At 36.5% G+C, this 17,840-nt stretch overlaps 2 protein-coding genes across 2 annotated transcripts; both read right to left on the reverse strand.

The window, feature by feature from the left end:
• Positions 1-2,824: 2,824 nt before the first annotated feature.
• On the reverse strand, positions 2,825-5,820 carry LOC131596933 (uncharacterized). Its single transcript, XM_058869663.1, has 4 exons — positions 5,505-5,820; positions 4,668-5,404; positions 3,523-4,438; positions 2,825-3,312 (listed from the first exon to the last, which is right to left on the reverse strand). The coding sequence occupies exons 1-4, from the start codon at positions 5,818-5,820 to the stop codon at positions 2,825-2,827; spliced, it is 2,457 nt and encodes an 818-aa protein (XP_058725646.1).
• A 149-nt stretch (positions 5,821-5,969) lies between these two features.
• On the reverse strand, positions 5,970-12,613 carry LOC131594655 (uncharacterized). Its single transcript, XM_058866840.1, has 11 exons — positions 12,431-12,613; positions 12,113-12,174; positions 11,217-11,353; positions 10,500-10,558; positions 9,076-9,099; positions 7,747-7,829; positions 7,598-7,662; positions 7,415-7,464; positions 6,847-6,948; positions 6,695-6,754; positions 5,970-6,406 (listed from the first exon to the last, which is right to left on the reverse strand). Exons 1-11 carry the CDS (start codon positions 12,431-12,433, stop codon positions 6,272-6,274), a joined length of 780 nt encoding a protein of 259 aa, XP_058722823.1. The 5' UTR covers positions 12,434-12,613; the 3' UTR covers positions 5,970-6,271.
• Positions 12,614-17,840: the final 5,227 nt, after the last annotated feature.

Here is a 17,840-nt window from a genome sequence, read left to right on the forward strand (position 1 = left end):
GGAGACTAATTATGCCTTATAAAAACAACTTAAAACATATATGTAAAAAAATTTAAATTTATTTTTATCTTTTATTATAAAAATAACTTATACAAACTAATTCCTAAATACTTATGTTAATAAACACTCTGATATATGCTGAAAATAAGTTGTTTATCCATTCAGCTCTAGCTTCTTTTTTTTTTGATAGAAAGACCAGAGATATATTAAGAAAGGGCCATAGCAGCCAATGATACAGCATTCTCCTCTATATGAGGGACATAACCAAGCCAAGTACGAGATCCAACAGAATAACCGAGTCTAACTAAACTATGGGCCTCTGCAATATGGTTTCTTCTTACATACATAACAGAAACAGTCTTAAAGTAATTAAAAAGCGCTTGGCAGTCTTTAAAAATAGGCTCAAGGTCAGCCACGAAGGCGCCATCATTAACACAATCAACAACATTGAGTGCATCAGAAAAGAGAATGACATTGGGGAGGTTAGAATCAGCAGCAAGTTCCAGCCCCCATCGGATGCCAAAGCCTTCAGCTGTACTTGGTGGGGCAAAACTTGAAAATCTTTGGGAAGCAGCCAGGAGAATTTCACCATTTGGATATTTGATCACACACCCCAGCGCCACTATCCCCCCCCCCCTTCAAAACAACCTGCATCTGTTTCAATAATCCAAGAATTACCCTGAACTTCTTCCACCTGCATAGGCAACCCCTAACACGAAGTAGCCACCATACTCAGGTCAAATTCAGCAGCTGAATCCCACGGTTCGTTTGCTACTTTCGCCAGACACAGAATAGAATTCTTAAAGACGACTGTGTTTCTGGACTGCCAAACCTTCCACAAACCAAAACAAATGACTTGCACCAGCTTGACTTCCTTGCTATTGAAAGTCATCAGCAGCCAGTCAAAGACCTCCCCAACCTCCGGGATTCGCACCCCCAATGGGGTGGCGAAAAACATAAGCTTAGCGAAATCGCATTGCAAGAACAGATGGGTAGAAGATTCCTGATGACTATAACAGAAAGGACAAGATGGGTCAATAGACATACCTTTTTTACACACATTGCTTCTAGTTGGCAAGATATTTTTGACCAATCTCCAAAGAAATTCCTTGATTCTATTAGGGACCGGAGCCTTCCACAGCATCTTCCAAAAGAGGTTATTAGTACTAGTCGAAGAACCTGGGATGCCATTACGCTTGTGTTAGCTGAAGATTTCGTTTTGTAGTATTTGTCCTTCGAAGAAGTAGAAAATCGAAGGAAAGATGGTTACTGATGGCCATCCCTTAAAAATAAAAGAATGGCTACTGATGGTCATGCTTCGAGAATAAAGATTTCTAAGTCCGCTATGAAGATAATGAATACTGAAAGCTAGTGAAAAGTATGTGTCTTCGGGGACTTAGACAAATTTATAAATATATTCAAGTATTACTACTTAGCGTGTTTTTTTCGTAGTGTTTGTTTAATACACTGCCACGCGTCAAAGACAGACTCAGGCGGGAAGATTTGAAATTCGAAGACGGTTTCGTAACTGTCCAAGTAACAGATGGCATCGCTAGAAGTTCTTATGAGAAACGTGGCAGCAGATTAGTATAGGACCGTTAAGGTCGAAACTAGTATAAATAGGAGTCTTAATGTTAGGATTCTGTGTGTTCATTTTGTACAAATCACTCACATATTTACTCAAGTATCAAGCGTTAAGAGAAAGAGTTCGCTGAGAAAATGTACGTATGACACCACCACTTTAATACATGTGTATTATCTTTTGTTTTTAAATATCTTCCAGAATTACTCCATTTCGTTTACTTCTTTCCATTTACATTTCTGTATCTTTACTTTAATGTCATTTACTTTCGAATTACTTTCATGTTATTTACTTTCAAAGTCTTTAACATTTCTGCAGTTTAAGATTCTTTACGTTTCAATAGTCCTTTTAATTTTCTATGTTATGTTACTTATCTTTTCGCTGAAGTCACATTTATATATAACAAAGTCATTGTCAAGACTATTTGTTCTTTAATCGAACAACGCTTATTGAAGAAGACAAACAATGAATATGGTTCGAATGAACGTTGATGACAATCTTCTTGACTATGTGTCCTAGGATCAATCTAGTCGATCCTGCGAGTAACCAAATCATATTTATTATAGTTTAGAAGACTAGCGGTTGTTTACCGGAAATCACCGTAAACAGCTTGTCTGCTCTTATATGGTGATAAGCAGTTTTAACTGAAAATTCCCCATCTTTCTCAGCACTCCAAATCAGCTTGTCCTCACATAATTCTCTAGTCAGAGGAATCCCAGCAATGTGAGCTGCCTCATTCTCCCCAAACACCTCCTCAAGGACATCTAACTTCCAGCAACCCAACTCAACATCTATAAGAGAACTCACCTTGGTTTCGGAATGTAATCCACTATTCTGAGAAATAGGCTCGAATCCTGAGATTTTCGGTATCTAGTTATTAGTCCAAATACTTACCCTCTCACCATTTCCAATCCTCCACCTCGAACCCTTCAAAACAAAATCTTTCGAATTGAGTATGCTCATCCACGCGTAACTTGGCTTAAACCCCAAATTAGCATCTGAGACATGACAACTCGGATAGTACCTTCCTTTAAAGAACCTCTCCATCAGTGATCCATCTCCTTTTAAAAGTCTCCAGAATTGTTTCCCAAGTAAGCTCATATTGAAGTCCCTAATGCCCTTGAACCCCATACCCCCATCTCCTTTAGAATTGGCCATATTATCCCAACTCATCCAGTGTATTTTCTTCTCTCCATTCCTTGCTCCCCAGCAAAACCTAGCCAACATGGATTCAATCTCCACTTAACAACTATCCTGGATCTTGTAGCAACTCATGATGTATGTCGGGATCGTTTGCGCCACGGCTTTAATGAGAACTTCTTTCCCCGCCTTTGATAAGAAACCTTCCTTCCAGCCCTTAACTTTTTTCCACGCTTTATCCAGAACCAGCGCAAAAACTTCCTTCTTCGACCGCCCAAAAACCACCGGCAGCCCCAAGTATTTAGTGTGAGTGTTGACACACTTGAAGCCAAGTTTCCTACGGATAACCTCCTTTGAATACTCACTAACATTGCCACTGAAAGAAACTCCAGACTTATCAATATTCACCATCTGACCTGGAGCTTTTTGGTACCTCTGGAGTAGATAAAGGATTCTATCAGCCTCTGCTTCATTAGCTCTAGCAAATAAAAGACTATCATCTGCGAAGAAAAGGTGAGAAATAGATGGAGCCTGCCTAGCCACCTTAATCCCGTGGAGATCTTTAGACTCAGCTGCAAGATGAAACATACCTGAAACAATATCAACACACAAAATAAACAGATATGGGGACAAAGGATCTCCTTTGCGGAGACCCCTCTAAGGGTAGAAAACCCTACTAGGATGACCATTGATGAGGACTTAATAGGATACCGAGGATATGCACCTCCGGATGAGATTGATCAACACCACCGGCATGTTCAAGGCTTCAAGGGCCCCAATCACAAACTCCCACTCAATACGATCATATGCCTTCGACATATCTAACTTCAAAGCCATAACCCCTTTCTTCCCTTCCTTTTTATTCTTCATCCAATGGAAACAATCCATGTCAATTAAGCCATTGTGCGTAATTAGACGCCCTTTAACAAACGCACTTTGTTCTTCACTAACGATGTCTGGTAAAATATCCTTCAACCTATTAGCAATGGATTTGGTAATCACCTTCATGACGACGTTGCAGAGACTAATCGGCTTAAAATCTTTAAGAGCTTTATGGTTTTTTAACTTTGGAATGAGGCAGATAAAAGTGGAGTTCAGCGACACCGAATCTTTGCCGTTGTTTAGGATATCCAGCGCAGCGCTAACAACATCCTTTCCAACAATATTCCAATACTTCTGGAAAAAACATGTGTTCAGACCATCAGGGCCAGGGGCCTTACTGGGATTCATTTGAAAAAGAGCAATTTTTACCTCTTCTGGAGAAAAAGGTTTAGCACACCACTCTTTCTGTGTCTTTGAAAGTCTCTTCTGGGTAACACTACAAACACTCGAGATTTCCGAAGGGTTCGAAGAGGAAAAATTTCCTTCAAAATACTCAAGAAGAATCTTCTCACATTTACCAGGACCGCTCCCCCACCTTCTGCTAGAATCCATCATTCGTTTAATTCGATTAGTCTTCCTCCGTTGGTTGGCTTTGGCGTGGAAAAATCTGGTGTTTCGATCTCCCTCCTTTAACCACACTGCTCTACTTCTTTGCCTCCACACTGTCTCCTTAAGGCAAAGAAGTTTGTTCCTTTGGTGCTCTAAAGCTTTGTACTGTTTGATGTCTTCTTCCTTACCAAACCACCTAACCTCTTCCTGCAGCAGTCCCTCAATCCTTTTCAGCTCTTTATTTATGTTGCCCGATCTATACTCCTTGAAAACATCCTGAAGATTCTGAAGGGATTTGGTTTTGTTAAATAGGGAGCCCGCAACGCCAGTCCAGAGCTGCCTCACCAACGTTTCACACTTGGGGTCCTTGATCCACACATCTTTAAATTTAAGCAAATGGGTCTCTTCTCCTCAAAAACTTCTTTTTCAACGACGATCCTCAACACGCCATGATCAGATCAACGACGATCCTCAACACGCCATGATCAGATCCGAACCTAGGAAGGTGACTCACTGACGAAAGAGGAAATAACTCCAAAAAGGAATTATTTGCAAGGGCCCTATCAAGCCGGCATTGAATATTCTTCGTTCCCCTTCTCCCATTCGTCCAAGTAAATTTATAACCCGAAAAGCCCAGGTCCAATAAATTACAAGTCTCGAGAGTTTGCCTACCCCACGCGAATTGACTCGAAGTCCTGCCATTGCCTCCCATCTTCTCTCCTTCTTGGATCGTATCATTAAAGTCTCCAAAGCAAATGAAATTCCCATCACATTCCTTAGACACCTCTTGGACCATTCTCCACGATTCTCTTTTGAGATGTTCCTCCGAGAAACCATAGAAACATGAAAAAAACCAAGGATAACCGTCCTCCTCCAAATGACAGCTACCCCTTATATAGTTTTCTGAGAAAGAGAGAACTTTAATTAAATCCGGCTCTTTCCAGATAAGACAAAGACCCCCTGCTCTATCTCTCCTGCTACCTCTGCAATCAACTGAATGCGCAAATCTGAAGCCTGTTTTAATCATCACCGTCTGCATTTCTTCCGCCTTAAGTTTTGTTTCCATCAAGAACACCAGGGAAGGGTTTTCTAACTTGGTGAGCTTTGACAAGGCTTGAACTGCACGAGGGTGCCCCAAACCTCTGCAGTTCCAGCTTAGAATCTTCATTGGGATATACGGTGTTGGGCTTCCAACACCACCTCTGGTAAAAGGGTTTGACCAGCTCCTCCTGCAATATCTTGTTTCCTTTTCTTCTCACCACTGCCACATTCTTCCATAGACCGCTCAACCACCCCCCCCCCCCCCCCCCCCCCCCCCCCAACCCCCACACACACACACTTCTCTTCTCACCTTTCTTTCTCTCCCATCTTCGCTTTAGAGTCACTGCAGCCTTTTGGCATTCATCTACAACTGGCGCCGCTAGGGATAGATCCACAGCCCTTAGAGATTCGGCAACAGTCTCAATATCCACCTCATTCAAAATAGACCTATTCAACTCCAGGTTCTTCTCTATATTCGCTCCCCCTTCTTTTGGTTGTTGTACTTCATTTTCGTCCGCCAACTCTTTCTCCTTCTTATCACATCTACTTTGGCTTGAGGAAGCATTGAAAAGATTTCTACTACACGTTCCGGAGCTCGAGTCCTTTTTCTTTACCTCTTCATTCATTTTTGGTAGAGGAGATGCTCTGAGCCAATGTTACTTGGAATATACATTTAATAGAAGAAAAAAAAACAAGGAAAGATAGCAGAGTATGGAACCAATGTTTTATATAATAATTCCAATTAAAATGGTAGGTATCACCTGTGCTAGCAATCTTCCCAGATAATTTCAAAATAATATATCTAACCAAACATTGTACAAGAATAAGTTATTAAAAGGGTCAACAACAAACTAATAACATGGTATCAGTAGTCTCCCATTACTAACTCCACAATACTTCCCAAAGAAATTGATGTACCAATATAAACAATCTCAAGACAGCTACTCCTTGTCTGCATGAATGAGTTTTCTCTAGCAGCCATGTCCGCTTCTTTTTGCATATTTAGACCGAATCCCACTTAACGAGTTCATCATAGAAGACCAGAGATCAAATTTTCTAAAACAGCATTTTACCAAATCATCGTTTTAGACTTGAATCATTGATCTGACCGTGTTGGTCAACACCATTCTCGTTTAGATAGTCAACAAACTCGTCAATGAGATATGGCCAAGCACCTTCAGCATCGTAATCGGTTAAATTGGAGCTAACAGTCTGCATAAAAGAACACGCCAAATATTAGGGGCTTGTACGTTAACTTCATATATCCAACTAATCAGATAATGAAAGAATATGCAGTACTACTGATAACACAATTTAATATATCCAACTAATCAGATAATGAAAGAAAAAACCAAAATTTTGCAATTAATATCTTTCCAATTTTTCCATGAATTATTATAGAAGATTCATTGAAAAGTGCTATGACGCGGGTGTGCATCCATATGATGATGGTATCACTTATTGAACTTTATTCCAAAGGTTAATAATTTATTAGTTTACCTTTGCAAACTCCAAAAGTTGAGACCATGTATCCCTCGATATTGCTTTGTTGTGTCGAGCCTGAGTAAGTGCCATTGAAATTTTCAAATAAAATAAACAAGTATTATCATAAGCATCTAATTTGCCAAGTGTATGATTAGTGTTATTATTACCTGTAGGAACTGGCACCAATGTTCAACCAGTGGCCACTGCTTCTCGGCAAATAATAATTGCCACATTCCAATAGCTGTGTCCAATGCCAGAGATTTTTGACCCTGCAAAAAGTTAACTTGCATATTACTGTTGCATTGTAACAGATTGCAAAAATGAAAGAATCAATACAGCATTGAAATCAACTAATAATTTATAGACAACCTGTGGAAATTATGGATTTTAGCTAAAGAGGAGAAAAAGAATAATGAAGACTAAAATATAGTTATGATTGATAATTTGATGTTAAATAATCAGATGATACTAAAAGGTAAAGTACTAACCCCTATTTATAGATATTCAAGACCCCTAATCATAATTGAATAGAGAAAGAAATCATGATAATAACTGAGTAAAGTGGAAGGAAGAAGTGTATCTTATGCATCAACTAGTATGTATATTTCCATTGGTTCAAATACATTGCTTAAATTAGGTCATGAGCTTATCGCCAATAAGTTATCACTTACTTCCATACAGATTAGTGAAGCTACACAAAAAAGGGAGGGTTAACAAGAAGACATCAATTCGTACCTTCTCTTTTGCCCAGCCAAAAGCAAAGTTATATATCTCACGAAATTTTTCTGAACAACCCAAAACCAAATATATAATGTCAGATCTTCAACTAACGTTGGAGATAATTTCTAATGACAAATGAATAAAAATTGTATAACTGAGATTAATTTAAAGCCATGATCTGAATGTTATTGTTCATACGTTCATCTTTCAGCTCAGAGCGCATATATGGTATCTTTTCACGAAACTTCTCAAGCGAATCAACCCTGCAATAATTTTATAAGACCTTCAACGGGGATTCAGTCATTACAGAAACAGGTTTCTTTTCAAAGTTACTATAAAATTCATACCCGAGAGATTGTAAACCTTCAATGAACTCCTTTTTGGAAAATTCACACATAGTGCCAGCCTTCATGTGCCATGAAAGAACTAACTGCAAAAATGTAAACATCCCCAGTTACGAAAAGCAGACTTATGAATCCAACAATTCGCCGACCCTACTATGATGGGAGCTTTGTGATAGGTCTACTATTATCAGTTAAGAAGTTGCTACTTGTTAGTTAAGTAGTTGGTTAGTTAGTTAAGTAGTTAATGGCTAGTTAGTTAGTTGTTTTGTTGAGAGTTTATTATAAATAGATAGGTGGATAAGAAAGGGGATTGTATCTTGTAATTTGAGAGTAATAGGGCCTTCTGGCATTAGAAGGTAAGCAGACCCTCGAAGTGCAGCCATTGTTTATAATCAAAGGGGATTCTTCCCCATTTTCGGCTATAATTGCCCATTGCCAGTTGGTTCTATCAATTGGTATCAGAGCAGTTCTGATCCACGAAGATTCAGCAGCTGTGCTGGAATCTACATTTTTGGGTTTTCATAATCTTTCACCTTGAAGACAAGGTGAATGTTTGAAGGGGGCAGTATTGATAGGTCTACTATTGTTAGTTAACAAGTTGTGACTTGTTATTTAATTAATGGCTAGTTATTAGTTTTGTTGAGAGTTAGTTAGGCCAAAAAAGGCATGTTGCCCATGCTTTTAAATTGCAGTCCGCAACCACAATTGCGGCCGCAATATTTCTGATATGGTAGCATCCGCAACCTCATCGAACCGCAATCGCACTGTGATTTTAAAATCACATGTCCGGACGTATTAGGAACCCTGTGAGACATTTTTGCCTTTGTTTCTTCAAGCATTTTCTTCAAAATTTATATCTTGTAATTTGAGAGCAATAGAGCCTTTGGCATTGGGAGGTAGGCAGACCCTCAAAGTACTGCCATTTTTCGGAATTAAAGGGGATTCTTCCCCATTTTCAGTTATAATTACCAGTTGATTCTATGACTCTGTAGCGTCGGCTTTCTTTTACAACAACTCTCCAGTTCCTATTATGATACCAGCTTCATAGAACCAGCTTTTTTTTTAAATAGAGCTTTTGCTCAGAAAATTTCTGGATTATGAAACCAATAAAAATATTTTTTTTATGCCATCTGTAACTTACTGCAACGTATATTTGACCCTAAAAGAAAATACACCGTTAAAAACACTTGTGAAGTTTCCACTTCCCAGTTATAACCCCCCAATCTCTTTCAAACATTTTCTAAGTTCAATTCTTAAGACAACATTAAATGAGGAAACAGCAAATAACCACATGGTCTAAAAATGAAACAATCTTAAAACACATATTCATACCATAACAATGTCTTGAGGATCCACCTGCATATGGCAAGAAAACATCAATTACACTTTGAATGAATATGGCATTAACCTTTTGAATTAATCAAAACGCCAACATTGGAAATGTAAATAGGAGAATAAAACATCTGAAGTCCATTAAATGTGAACAACTTATACGACAATATTTTACGAGACTTATGAAACAGAGATGATCAAATAGGTATCAACATGATACCAGTAATCAGCATCGTGTCTGACATGAATACAATGGAATTCAAAATTAAGATAGATAATGAAAATTCCAATTACATAGCATAGCTACATAGAACAATAAACAAGCTGACAAGACACTTAAAAAGCTCAACAAACTGGAATGTACCTATTAGTATTTTTTTCAAATGTTGTATTGGGATCCCTTGGAGTTTTAATCTATTATTTCCAATTTCTATGTTACTAATTATTTTTTGGCAAAATTTAATATATAGCTTCTTTTCACTAAAATATGTTTGATGCTGTATAATTTATGATTAAAATTTAATTAGTTTGTTAACAAATAAGATCTCATTTGTGTTGTTTTTTTTTTCAATCAAAGCATTCCCCAACAATAAAGAAACAGCATTAAACCCCACTTTCTTGGCTTGTGCAGACCCCTTTAATAAAGTACATCGTATTCCCATCGTATCCTCTGATCCCTCATTATTATTCAAAATGGGTCTTAGTTTTTTACTACTTGATCACCTATTTTCAACTATCTCTAGGGTAAGAAATCATTTGAGAATGAATAAAAAAACTCATTTATAGAATAAAAAACCAAGTTGTCAAGACCAATGTAGTCAAGCACGAGATCTTAAATAGAATCGGTTTATGGGTCGTGAAAAATCATAAAACTCAGCTCGTCAGCACGGCACGTACACAAACACATGAAAATTATAATACAAACCCAAAAAAAACCAACACGATTTTTTTTTACGCTCTTGCTTCAAAAAGATCGGTTTTAACCACGCCGGCGACGAAAACGATCTTTCTCTGATCCTAGCACTCTTAGGCATCCTTTGTATGTAAGATCTTACGATCCAATCTTACGATCCAGCACTCAATCATGACTACATTGGTCAAGACACTCCAAGCATCTCGTATGTATTATCTTTAAGAAAACTAGGTGTAAAGCCAAGGTTTTCTTCTTTCTAACTTCCACCCACTCTGATTTATTCGGATGACTATTAATTACATCAATCCCCCAATCAGATGCCATAGAACTTTGAAAACCATTTTAAGTATTTCACAGCAATTCTTTTATAATTTCAATAAGAAATACATTAGATTTTCTGCTTACATGTACTGTCCAAATAACAGGTTTTGTGATAATTACATGTGAAAAACTATAAAGATGCTGAATCAAAGAATCAAGAATATAATTAAGTGCATTCAGAAGCAGTAACCTGGATATCGTTGCAAAGGAGAGTAATGCCGTCTACAAAAATCATATCAATATATTGATCTGTATGAAAATTAGGGGAGTGAAGGATTAGCAAACAGTGTTTATGTACCTTGTTCTAATAAATGATAATGACTTAATAATCTGTCAGGAATATCTCAAAATATAAGCCTCTCACAGCCCAAAAAAACAGGGGACTTCTTTAATGTAAGTTCACATGCAAAAGTTAAAAGATATTCAACCTACGATATCGTTCACATCTCTTATACTCAATAAAGGAAATTTCCTATTAGAACATATGAACTTTATGTTCCAAATTAGCAATATTTCCTACATGTTTCTAGAAAGACTTCATCTGGCCATATCACAGAATCAGTTCTGATTCCATGATACTTTATCTTAGAATGCTTCCAAAGTTTGGTTGAAAAGCATAATTAATTAGAGATATAGGTATGAAAGGCACATGTGTTCTCCCAAAATAACAATATGTTTATTAAGTCATCAAATTTACTAGCTTTCTAACGGGGTAGCAATCTCAAGGGAAAGAAAATTTTCTGTGGCTGTCAACCCCTCTATGCATGTAACACTAATACTGCAATTTCAATCCTTTTGTCATGTTTTCAGAGCCATTGGTTGTTATGGTTATTGGAGGTTATAAGTTGTATACTTGCAACAATTGAAAAGCTATAGGCGTCACAATATTTTCACCTTCGTTCCTAACCTTTGTATCTATTGTATAGCTCCTCCAAGTGTCTAGAATCAGTTACGTTTCTAAGCTGAGGCTGGCTGTAAAAATAATCAAATGCTCCTTCAAGATGCCAATCACTAGCCTTCAGAGCCTGCAATGCTACTTTCTCGCTGAAAATACAAAATTAAATTATCACACCAACAGCAGAAGTTAAGGATGAAGTTGGCAAGCATTAATATAACACACACTAAATTAGAAAGAATCAGTTCACCAAACTAATATCCACTATTAGCATAGAAACCAAAATAAAACATGATTGATATAGAAACTATTAGACAAAGTTACAAAGATGACTGATCAGAATTATAGACAGAGTCTCGTTAAGGAAGCTCAGTAGGTGCAGGAGCGCGAGTTCAAACCCACATCCCACTTGTTCATCTTTAATAAGGTGAACTCCAACCACTAGGCTACTCAACCAAAAAAATATATAATTATAGACAGAGCCCTTCAATCCATGACTTAACACTAATCTCCCTCTCTCCCCTCTCCCTCATCAACAAATCAAGACCCACACATACAAAGCAATAAGGCTAATTCTATTGTTAAATATGATAAATAAATAAATAAATAAATAAATAAATAAATATATAACAAAACTAAATTCTATAAATTTCATAAGCAAGTGATGAAACAAGGATCTGTTTGGATATAGAGCTCATTTGCAGTTTATAACATAAATACTTATCAAAATAAGCTTGCATAAGCTATTTTTATAGCAAAAAAAGTTCAAAAACTTTATGAAAAATGTCATAAATTGTTGATTAAGTCTCCCAATCAGTGTCACAATACTCAAATAAGCTCATCCAAACATGCCACAAAAACCGGCCGCAAAACGCGAAACTAAACAAAGCAACAAACTATGAGATTACCTAGCTCCAGTTATTGTTACAAACTGCTGAAGTTTATCCCGATGACCTCTCCCCAATTTATGCTGCATGACAACAAACAAATCACAACAATTAATTAACATAAATACATCACTAACAAATCATTAAATTCATCACAAATCACTTCAAGCATCATCATCAATTATTAATCAAAAAAAAACAAGCAACCATTTCAGCATATATAAACAAAAAAAAATAATAATACGCAACACAAAGTCACAAACAATTGAAGAAATTCAGTGAAACAAAACAGTAAAGAGAACAAAAAATCGGAATCGAAGCGAAAGGTGAAGCACTAACCATGGTTTTGAAAGGTGAAGGAAACCCTAAAAAATGATCTACGATTGAGAGGAACAAAGTCGAAAGAAAATTAGGGTTTTTGGTTGAATTGGAATTTTGTTTCAGTGGAAATTGGGATACGAAGGAATTGGAAAAAGGGGTTATAGTTTTGAAACAGTATAAAGTGGGGCCTACTTACCTTTCCGAGTGAAGAGAGAATTAATGCGAAAATGTCTAGTGCACAGAATAAATTTGTTAAAATCAGCGGAAAAAAATCAAAAATAATTTGAACCAATTAATTTAAAATTCCTTGTAACAAAAATAAATAATGGAGTTTTGAGTTTTTCACCGCAGTTAGTCTACCAGACCGTCTGATCTAATTTGAGGTCAGTTCTGAGATTAAATGATTTTAGCTTCATTTTAATCCTATGAGATTTACTCATTACTGGGCCGCTTAATCTGGTTTAGGAGTCCGTTCTAACATCAAGTGATTTCAACCTCTTTCAAATTGAAAAAATTTTGAGTTTTTTTTTTCTTTCCAAAAATGTATTTTGTGACATTTTACTTGTTCATATTTAAAAATAATTCATGTCATTAGTTTAAAGATAAACCCTAATAATATATGTTTAAAGGATTTGTTTAACCATCAAATGGAGGTAAAAGATGATTGCGGGTTCTAAGAGAGTCATTATGTTGAGAGATGATTTTATTAGACTTAATTTTAATGGTCAGATACAAGAGAATCATATTTTAATTTTAATGTGAAAGTTAAATATAGGAAGAATGATGCATATAAATTATGATCTATCTAGATTATAGAAATACCTGTATCCAATGTGAAAAATCTCGAAACAGCACCATTATTGAAGAAATTGTGAAACTCAGAGAAAGAGAGACAGAAAAAAAACACTTTTGATGTGTGGTTTTTTCTACTGATTTTTTATGTTGTAGGTACTTTTTATATGAGAGAAGGTAGCTTTATAGAAGATGTGATGGCATTTGGGTGAACCCGTAAATTTGTTTGGCGGGGCAAAAAAGAATTAATTTTTTTCAAATTTTTTAATTTTAATTATAAAGTATTTCACTTTAAGAAATGTTTTTTTTTTTGGCTTTATACCACCGGTTTAGTCCGGTTAAGAAATGTTTTTTATAATTAATTATTCATCACTTATACTTGAACAAAAAAAATACATAGATCTCATATTTACAAAAAGAAAATTTCTCACCTCACCCCATCCATAGCATTTAAGCGCACCACCGAATTGACGAATTTGTCCTCGTGCTTCCGTAGATGGATCTCTAGAAGCACCTTTTTTTTTGTTTACGTTTACTTATTTCGTAGATGCACATACGGAAGCATTCTGTGGAACCATCTACGGAAGCAGACAAGAACAGAAGCATTTTGAACCATAAAAGACTCATGCATTGATTCATTGATTAATAGATATTACTACGAAATTTCAAACAGAAAATTAAGAAAGCTAATAGATCTAAGAAATTACAACGGTTAAAACAATGTCATCTAACCCATGCATCATTTGAATCCAATCGATGTCCCATTTCACTTCAACCCACCAACGTTACGTTTTCCGGTCTCAAACGAGGTACTTGTTCTAAGCCTGTGGATCCTTTTGATTTCTTCTCTGGGTTCGTACTCCCCCTCTAAAAAAGACATAATAGTCCTCTTGAGTTGGTCGAAGGAATGAATATTCCAAAACTTCACCGCCACAGGGGTTTGACGGGAGAGAAAATGACATGCCCTTCCCTTATGCGGTATTCCGGTTCAGGATCGGGGCGTTTCATTGATGTTCGGTGACATCCATCCGGCCTAATGCGAGACATTTTGTGTTTGTGTTTAGGGTTTGTGTTTGTGTTTGTGTGTAATGCAAACCTAGAAACTCCAAATTTATAAAAGCCTTTGGAGACTATGGACCACACAATCTCTGTCACAGAACGTTCCGTAGATATCCACGGAAGGGTTTTAAAATTCCCCTTTCCGTAGATGCATCTACGGTAAACACCCATAATTTTTCAAATTAGCACCTTCCGTATATGCATCTACGGTAAACACTCATAATTTTTCAAATTAGCATCTTCTGTAGATGCATCTACGGAAGTTTCACTGTTTGTTTTTTCCAACAGAAGCAATGCAGTAGCAAGCAGTAGTGAGAAAAAGGAAAAATGCATAAACACATAAACACATAAGAGTTGACAAAAAAGGATTATATTGCAATGTTATAGAGTGTATATATTACACTTTGAAACTACATAAATACATCAAAAGAGCAATCGCCAGCTAAATCTATTGGAGGTTCTAATCTTGACTTTTCGGCATTTGATTCCTTCTCGGTGTTATTCAACCTTTCAAAATCGTGCATCCTATCCACAAAAAGGTCTGGCCACGTATCGACAACTTCGGTGTGATAAAGTGTCCATACTTGTGAAGTAGGTGGTATGGGGCATCCTGGCTTCAAGCAAACTTGTACAAAATGACGCGATTTGGCAAGCCATCCAACACATATAATACGATCAATTGGAATTGTAGGAGGTGTCGTGCGGAGCGGAAAAAAGGTTTCCAAAAAACCGTAACGCGTCGAGTCATATGCGGATGCAATAAGATGCCCCTGAACTGAATTTATGTGTATTCTCTCCCAATATATACTAGTATATTACACTTCTGTAGATGCATCCACGGAAGGAGACAATTTTTTTCAAAATATGTGGTGCTTCCGGAGATCCATCTACGAAAACTGGGGGTAAAAATGAAAATTCTTGTGGTGTGTAAGAGATCCATGGGGTTGATAGAGAAATTTTCTTAAAAAATTGGAAAGAGAAGATCTGAAGTGAGTGACATATGATTGATGAGTTATGTATGTAATTCTTGCTTTATAATAGAACATACTTAGAAAACTAAATCACTAAAGTGCTAAGCATCTCAAATGCCAATTTTTCATTACACTCTTGTGTAGCAACCTGCCTTAAAATTTACGTTCAAACGAGTCATCACCCACTATTTATTTTATGGGCGAGTGAGAAACCCTTATAAAATAAGATATTTGGGTAAGTAGGTAATTTAGGCAAAGGGAAAGTGTTAGGTACCCTCTGCCTCCCTTGTACTCAAGGGGACCCATTTAGCCTTTAGGTTTTTTAAAGAAAGGTTTTTTTTATAATGGTTGATTAATAGATTAAGAAAAAATAGGCCTCATATTGGCCAAAAGGGTAAAACCTCAAAGATTTTGATAGGGTCATTGTCAGATCGAGACAACAATGACTAAAGGCCAAAAGTCGTGTATAGCAAAAATAAAATAAGATAGGGTCATTCTCAGATCGAGAGAACAATGGCCAAAGGCCAAAAGCCGTGTATAGCAAAAATAAGATAGGGCCATTGTCAGATCGAGACAACAATGGCCAAAGGTCAAAAGACATTTAAACCAAAATGTAGCAACAAAAAAGGGAAGGCCTCATGTATCATAATGGGCCAAAAAAACATTTTTAAAAGGGGGGCCTCATGTTAAATCATTGGCCAAAACAATGATTTTAAAACAAAAGAGGCCTCGGATATTGTCATTGGCCAAAAATGTTTTTGAAAGCGAAAAGGGCCTCATAGAAATCATTGGTCAAAAGTTATAAAAAAAAGGTTCTAAAAAAGGGAGGCCTCATATGAAATCATTGGCCAAAAGTTTTAGTTTGAGTTGAGAGATTTGAGTTTGAAAAAGGGAAAGGGTTTGTCGGCAATTGTCAGTTAATCGACAACGGCAGACATTTTGAAAATTGGTAATAAAAATAGGAGAAAAAATGTGAAAATGCCACTTATGCGGTTCGAACCCGTGACTTCTTACTTGCAACCCTTATTGCTTACCAATTATGCTATGTTATTTATTTGAAATAAAAACCCAATTGAAAGCATATGAAAGGCGAGTAAATATTTGTTATTTTAAAAATATATAAATAATTTACAAGTAAACTATTATACTTTTTAAACAAATAATTACAAAAATCCAAAAATATTGTAAATAAACCAAGAAAGTTTATAAAATTCAAGTTTAAAAATAATTTTGAATTTTGAAATAGGACCTCATATTTTATGAATAATAAGCCCAATTAAATACACATTTTTATTTAATGTATACCCCCATTTAATTAATAAAACCTAATGACCTCACATCTTATGGATGTTAAGTCTAAGAGGTTGAATTGAAGTACACACCTATTTTATAATCTTGATCATATTTATATACGTGTATATTTTAATACATACGTATTTTAAATGATGTGCCAATAAAAATAAATAAGAAGGGACAAGTCTTAGTGGGTCAAATTTGGGGTATGACATCTTGCATAGTGGGGCGTTGCATGAAAATCTTAAAATATTTTTGGATTTATTTAGGGATATATTTTCGAATGCATCAAATACCATTTTTTGCTTAAATTTAATTCAGATATGCATCTCCAAATAAACTCGAGATTAATTCGCAAATACTTCTTTGAAGTCACCTTTCGTTCTTTGTAAATCAAACAGCCACTACATTTCTTAAGAAAATAGTTCGGAGATGTATCTACAAACTATTAGTGGAGTAAATTCGGAGATACATCTCTGAATTCTTGCTTGCATGTTTCTTTTGCAAAAATAGTGTACTCAAATTGTATTTTTCTTTTCAAACCAAATGAATTTTAATTCAATTAACATTCCCATTATTTGTTTCAAAGATTAATAAACACGAATATTGGAGAACATAGTAATGTGTTAAGTAATCAAAAAGTCAATCATAGTACAAAATTTGTTCTCAAAGTATGGAAAATATACCAAACACAATCAAATGCATAATTTACTGAGTAATGCCTAATCCTAACATCTCGGCTCCCTTTTTGCCTAATGATCTTCACAGGACAAAATCGGTGGACCAGCTACAACGGCGTGATCTTCGGTGGTGGTTGAGGAAGAAAAGGGGGATGTACTTGCAAGACACTCTGATGCCAAAGTAAGAATAAGAGCAAAGGTACAACAGAAAGTATAGGTTTGAGAGAGAAATATTCAATACCTTGCCCTCTCTGAGGTGGGGCCATTTATAAGTTCTCTTTAGCATGTGGTTATTGGTCATGATATTTTGGGCTGAGCACGATTCCTAGGCCCAAAAGGTAGACGACGGTTGGACCTGTCCTCATCCAATCGGACAAGACGAATTAGCCGTTGGCAAGGACAGGAGCACTGTCGTGATCAGATGATCCAACTTTATGGAGGAACCATCTTCACGTGTGTTCGGCTAGTGGACAGAGGGGGACAACGTCCTCTGCTTATCCCAACGTGTGGGCCAATGCTTATTGGGTCATTTTATACTTATGAGTGTATTGGGCCAATTCTGATAATTGGGCTGGTCCAAAATAGGAGCCTCCTAAGTCGGTGCTCCCGAGCGTGGGAGTTATGACTTAAGGT

This window comes from Vicia villosa, linkage group LG4, assembly GCF_029867415.1.
Source record: "Vicia villosa cultivar HV-30 ecotype Madison, WI linkage group LG4, Vvil1.0, whole genome shotgun sequence".
Lineage (NCBI taxonomy): Eukaryota > Viridiplantae > Streptophyta > Magnoliopsida > Fabales > Fabaceae > Vicia > Vicia villosa.

What these genes read in the sequence shown, in the direction of transcription:
- LOC131596933 (XM_058869663.1), bottom strand. Translation starts at nt 5,820, where the DNA reads ATGAATGAAGAGGTAAAGAAAAAGGACTCGAGCTCCGGAACGTGTAGT. An exon ending in AAGATGGGAGAGAAAGAAAG is followed by an intron (nt 5,405 to 5,504) that starts GTGAGAAGAGAA and finishes AGTGGTGAGAAG; the next exon opens with AAAAGGAAACAAGATATTGC. An exon ending in TATGTCGAAGGCATATGATC is followed by an intron (nt 3,313 to 3,522) that starts GTATTGAGTGGG and finishes ATATTGTTTCAG; the next exon opens with GTATGTTTCATCTTGCAGCT.
- LOC131594655 (XM_058866840.1), bottom strand. An exon ending in TCCTTTGCAACGATATCCAG is followed by an intron (nt 9,100 to 10,499) that starts GTTACTGCTTCT and finishes TGCCATATGCAG; the next exon opens with GTGGATCCTCAAGACATTGT. An exon ending in ATTGGTGCCAGTTCCTACAG is followed by an intron (nt 6,755 to 6,846) that starts GTAATAATAACA and finishes GCACTTACTCAG; the next exon opens with GCTCGACACAACAAAGCAAT.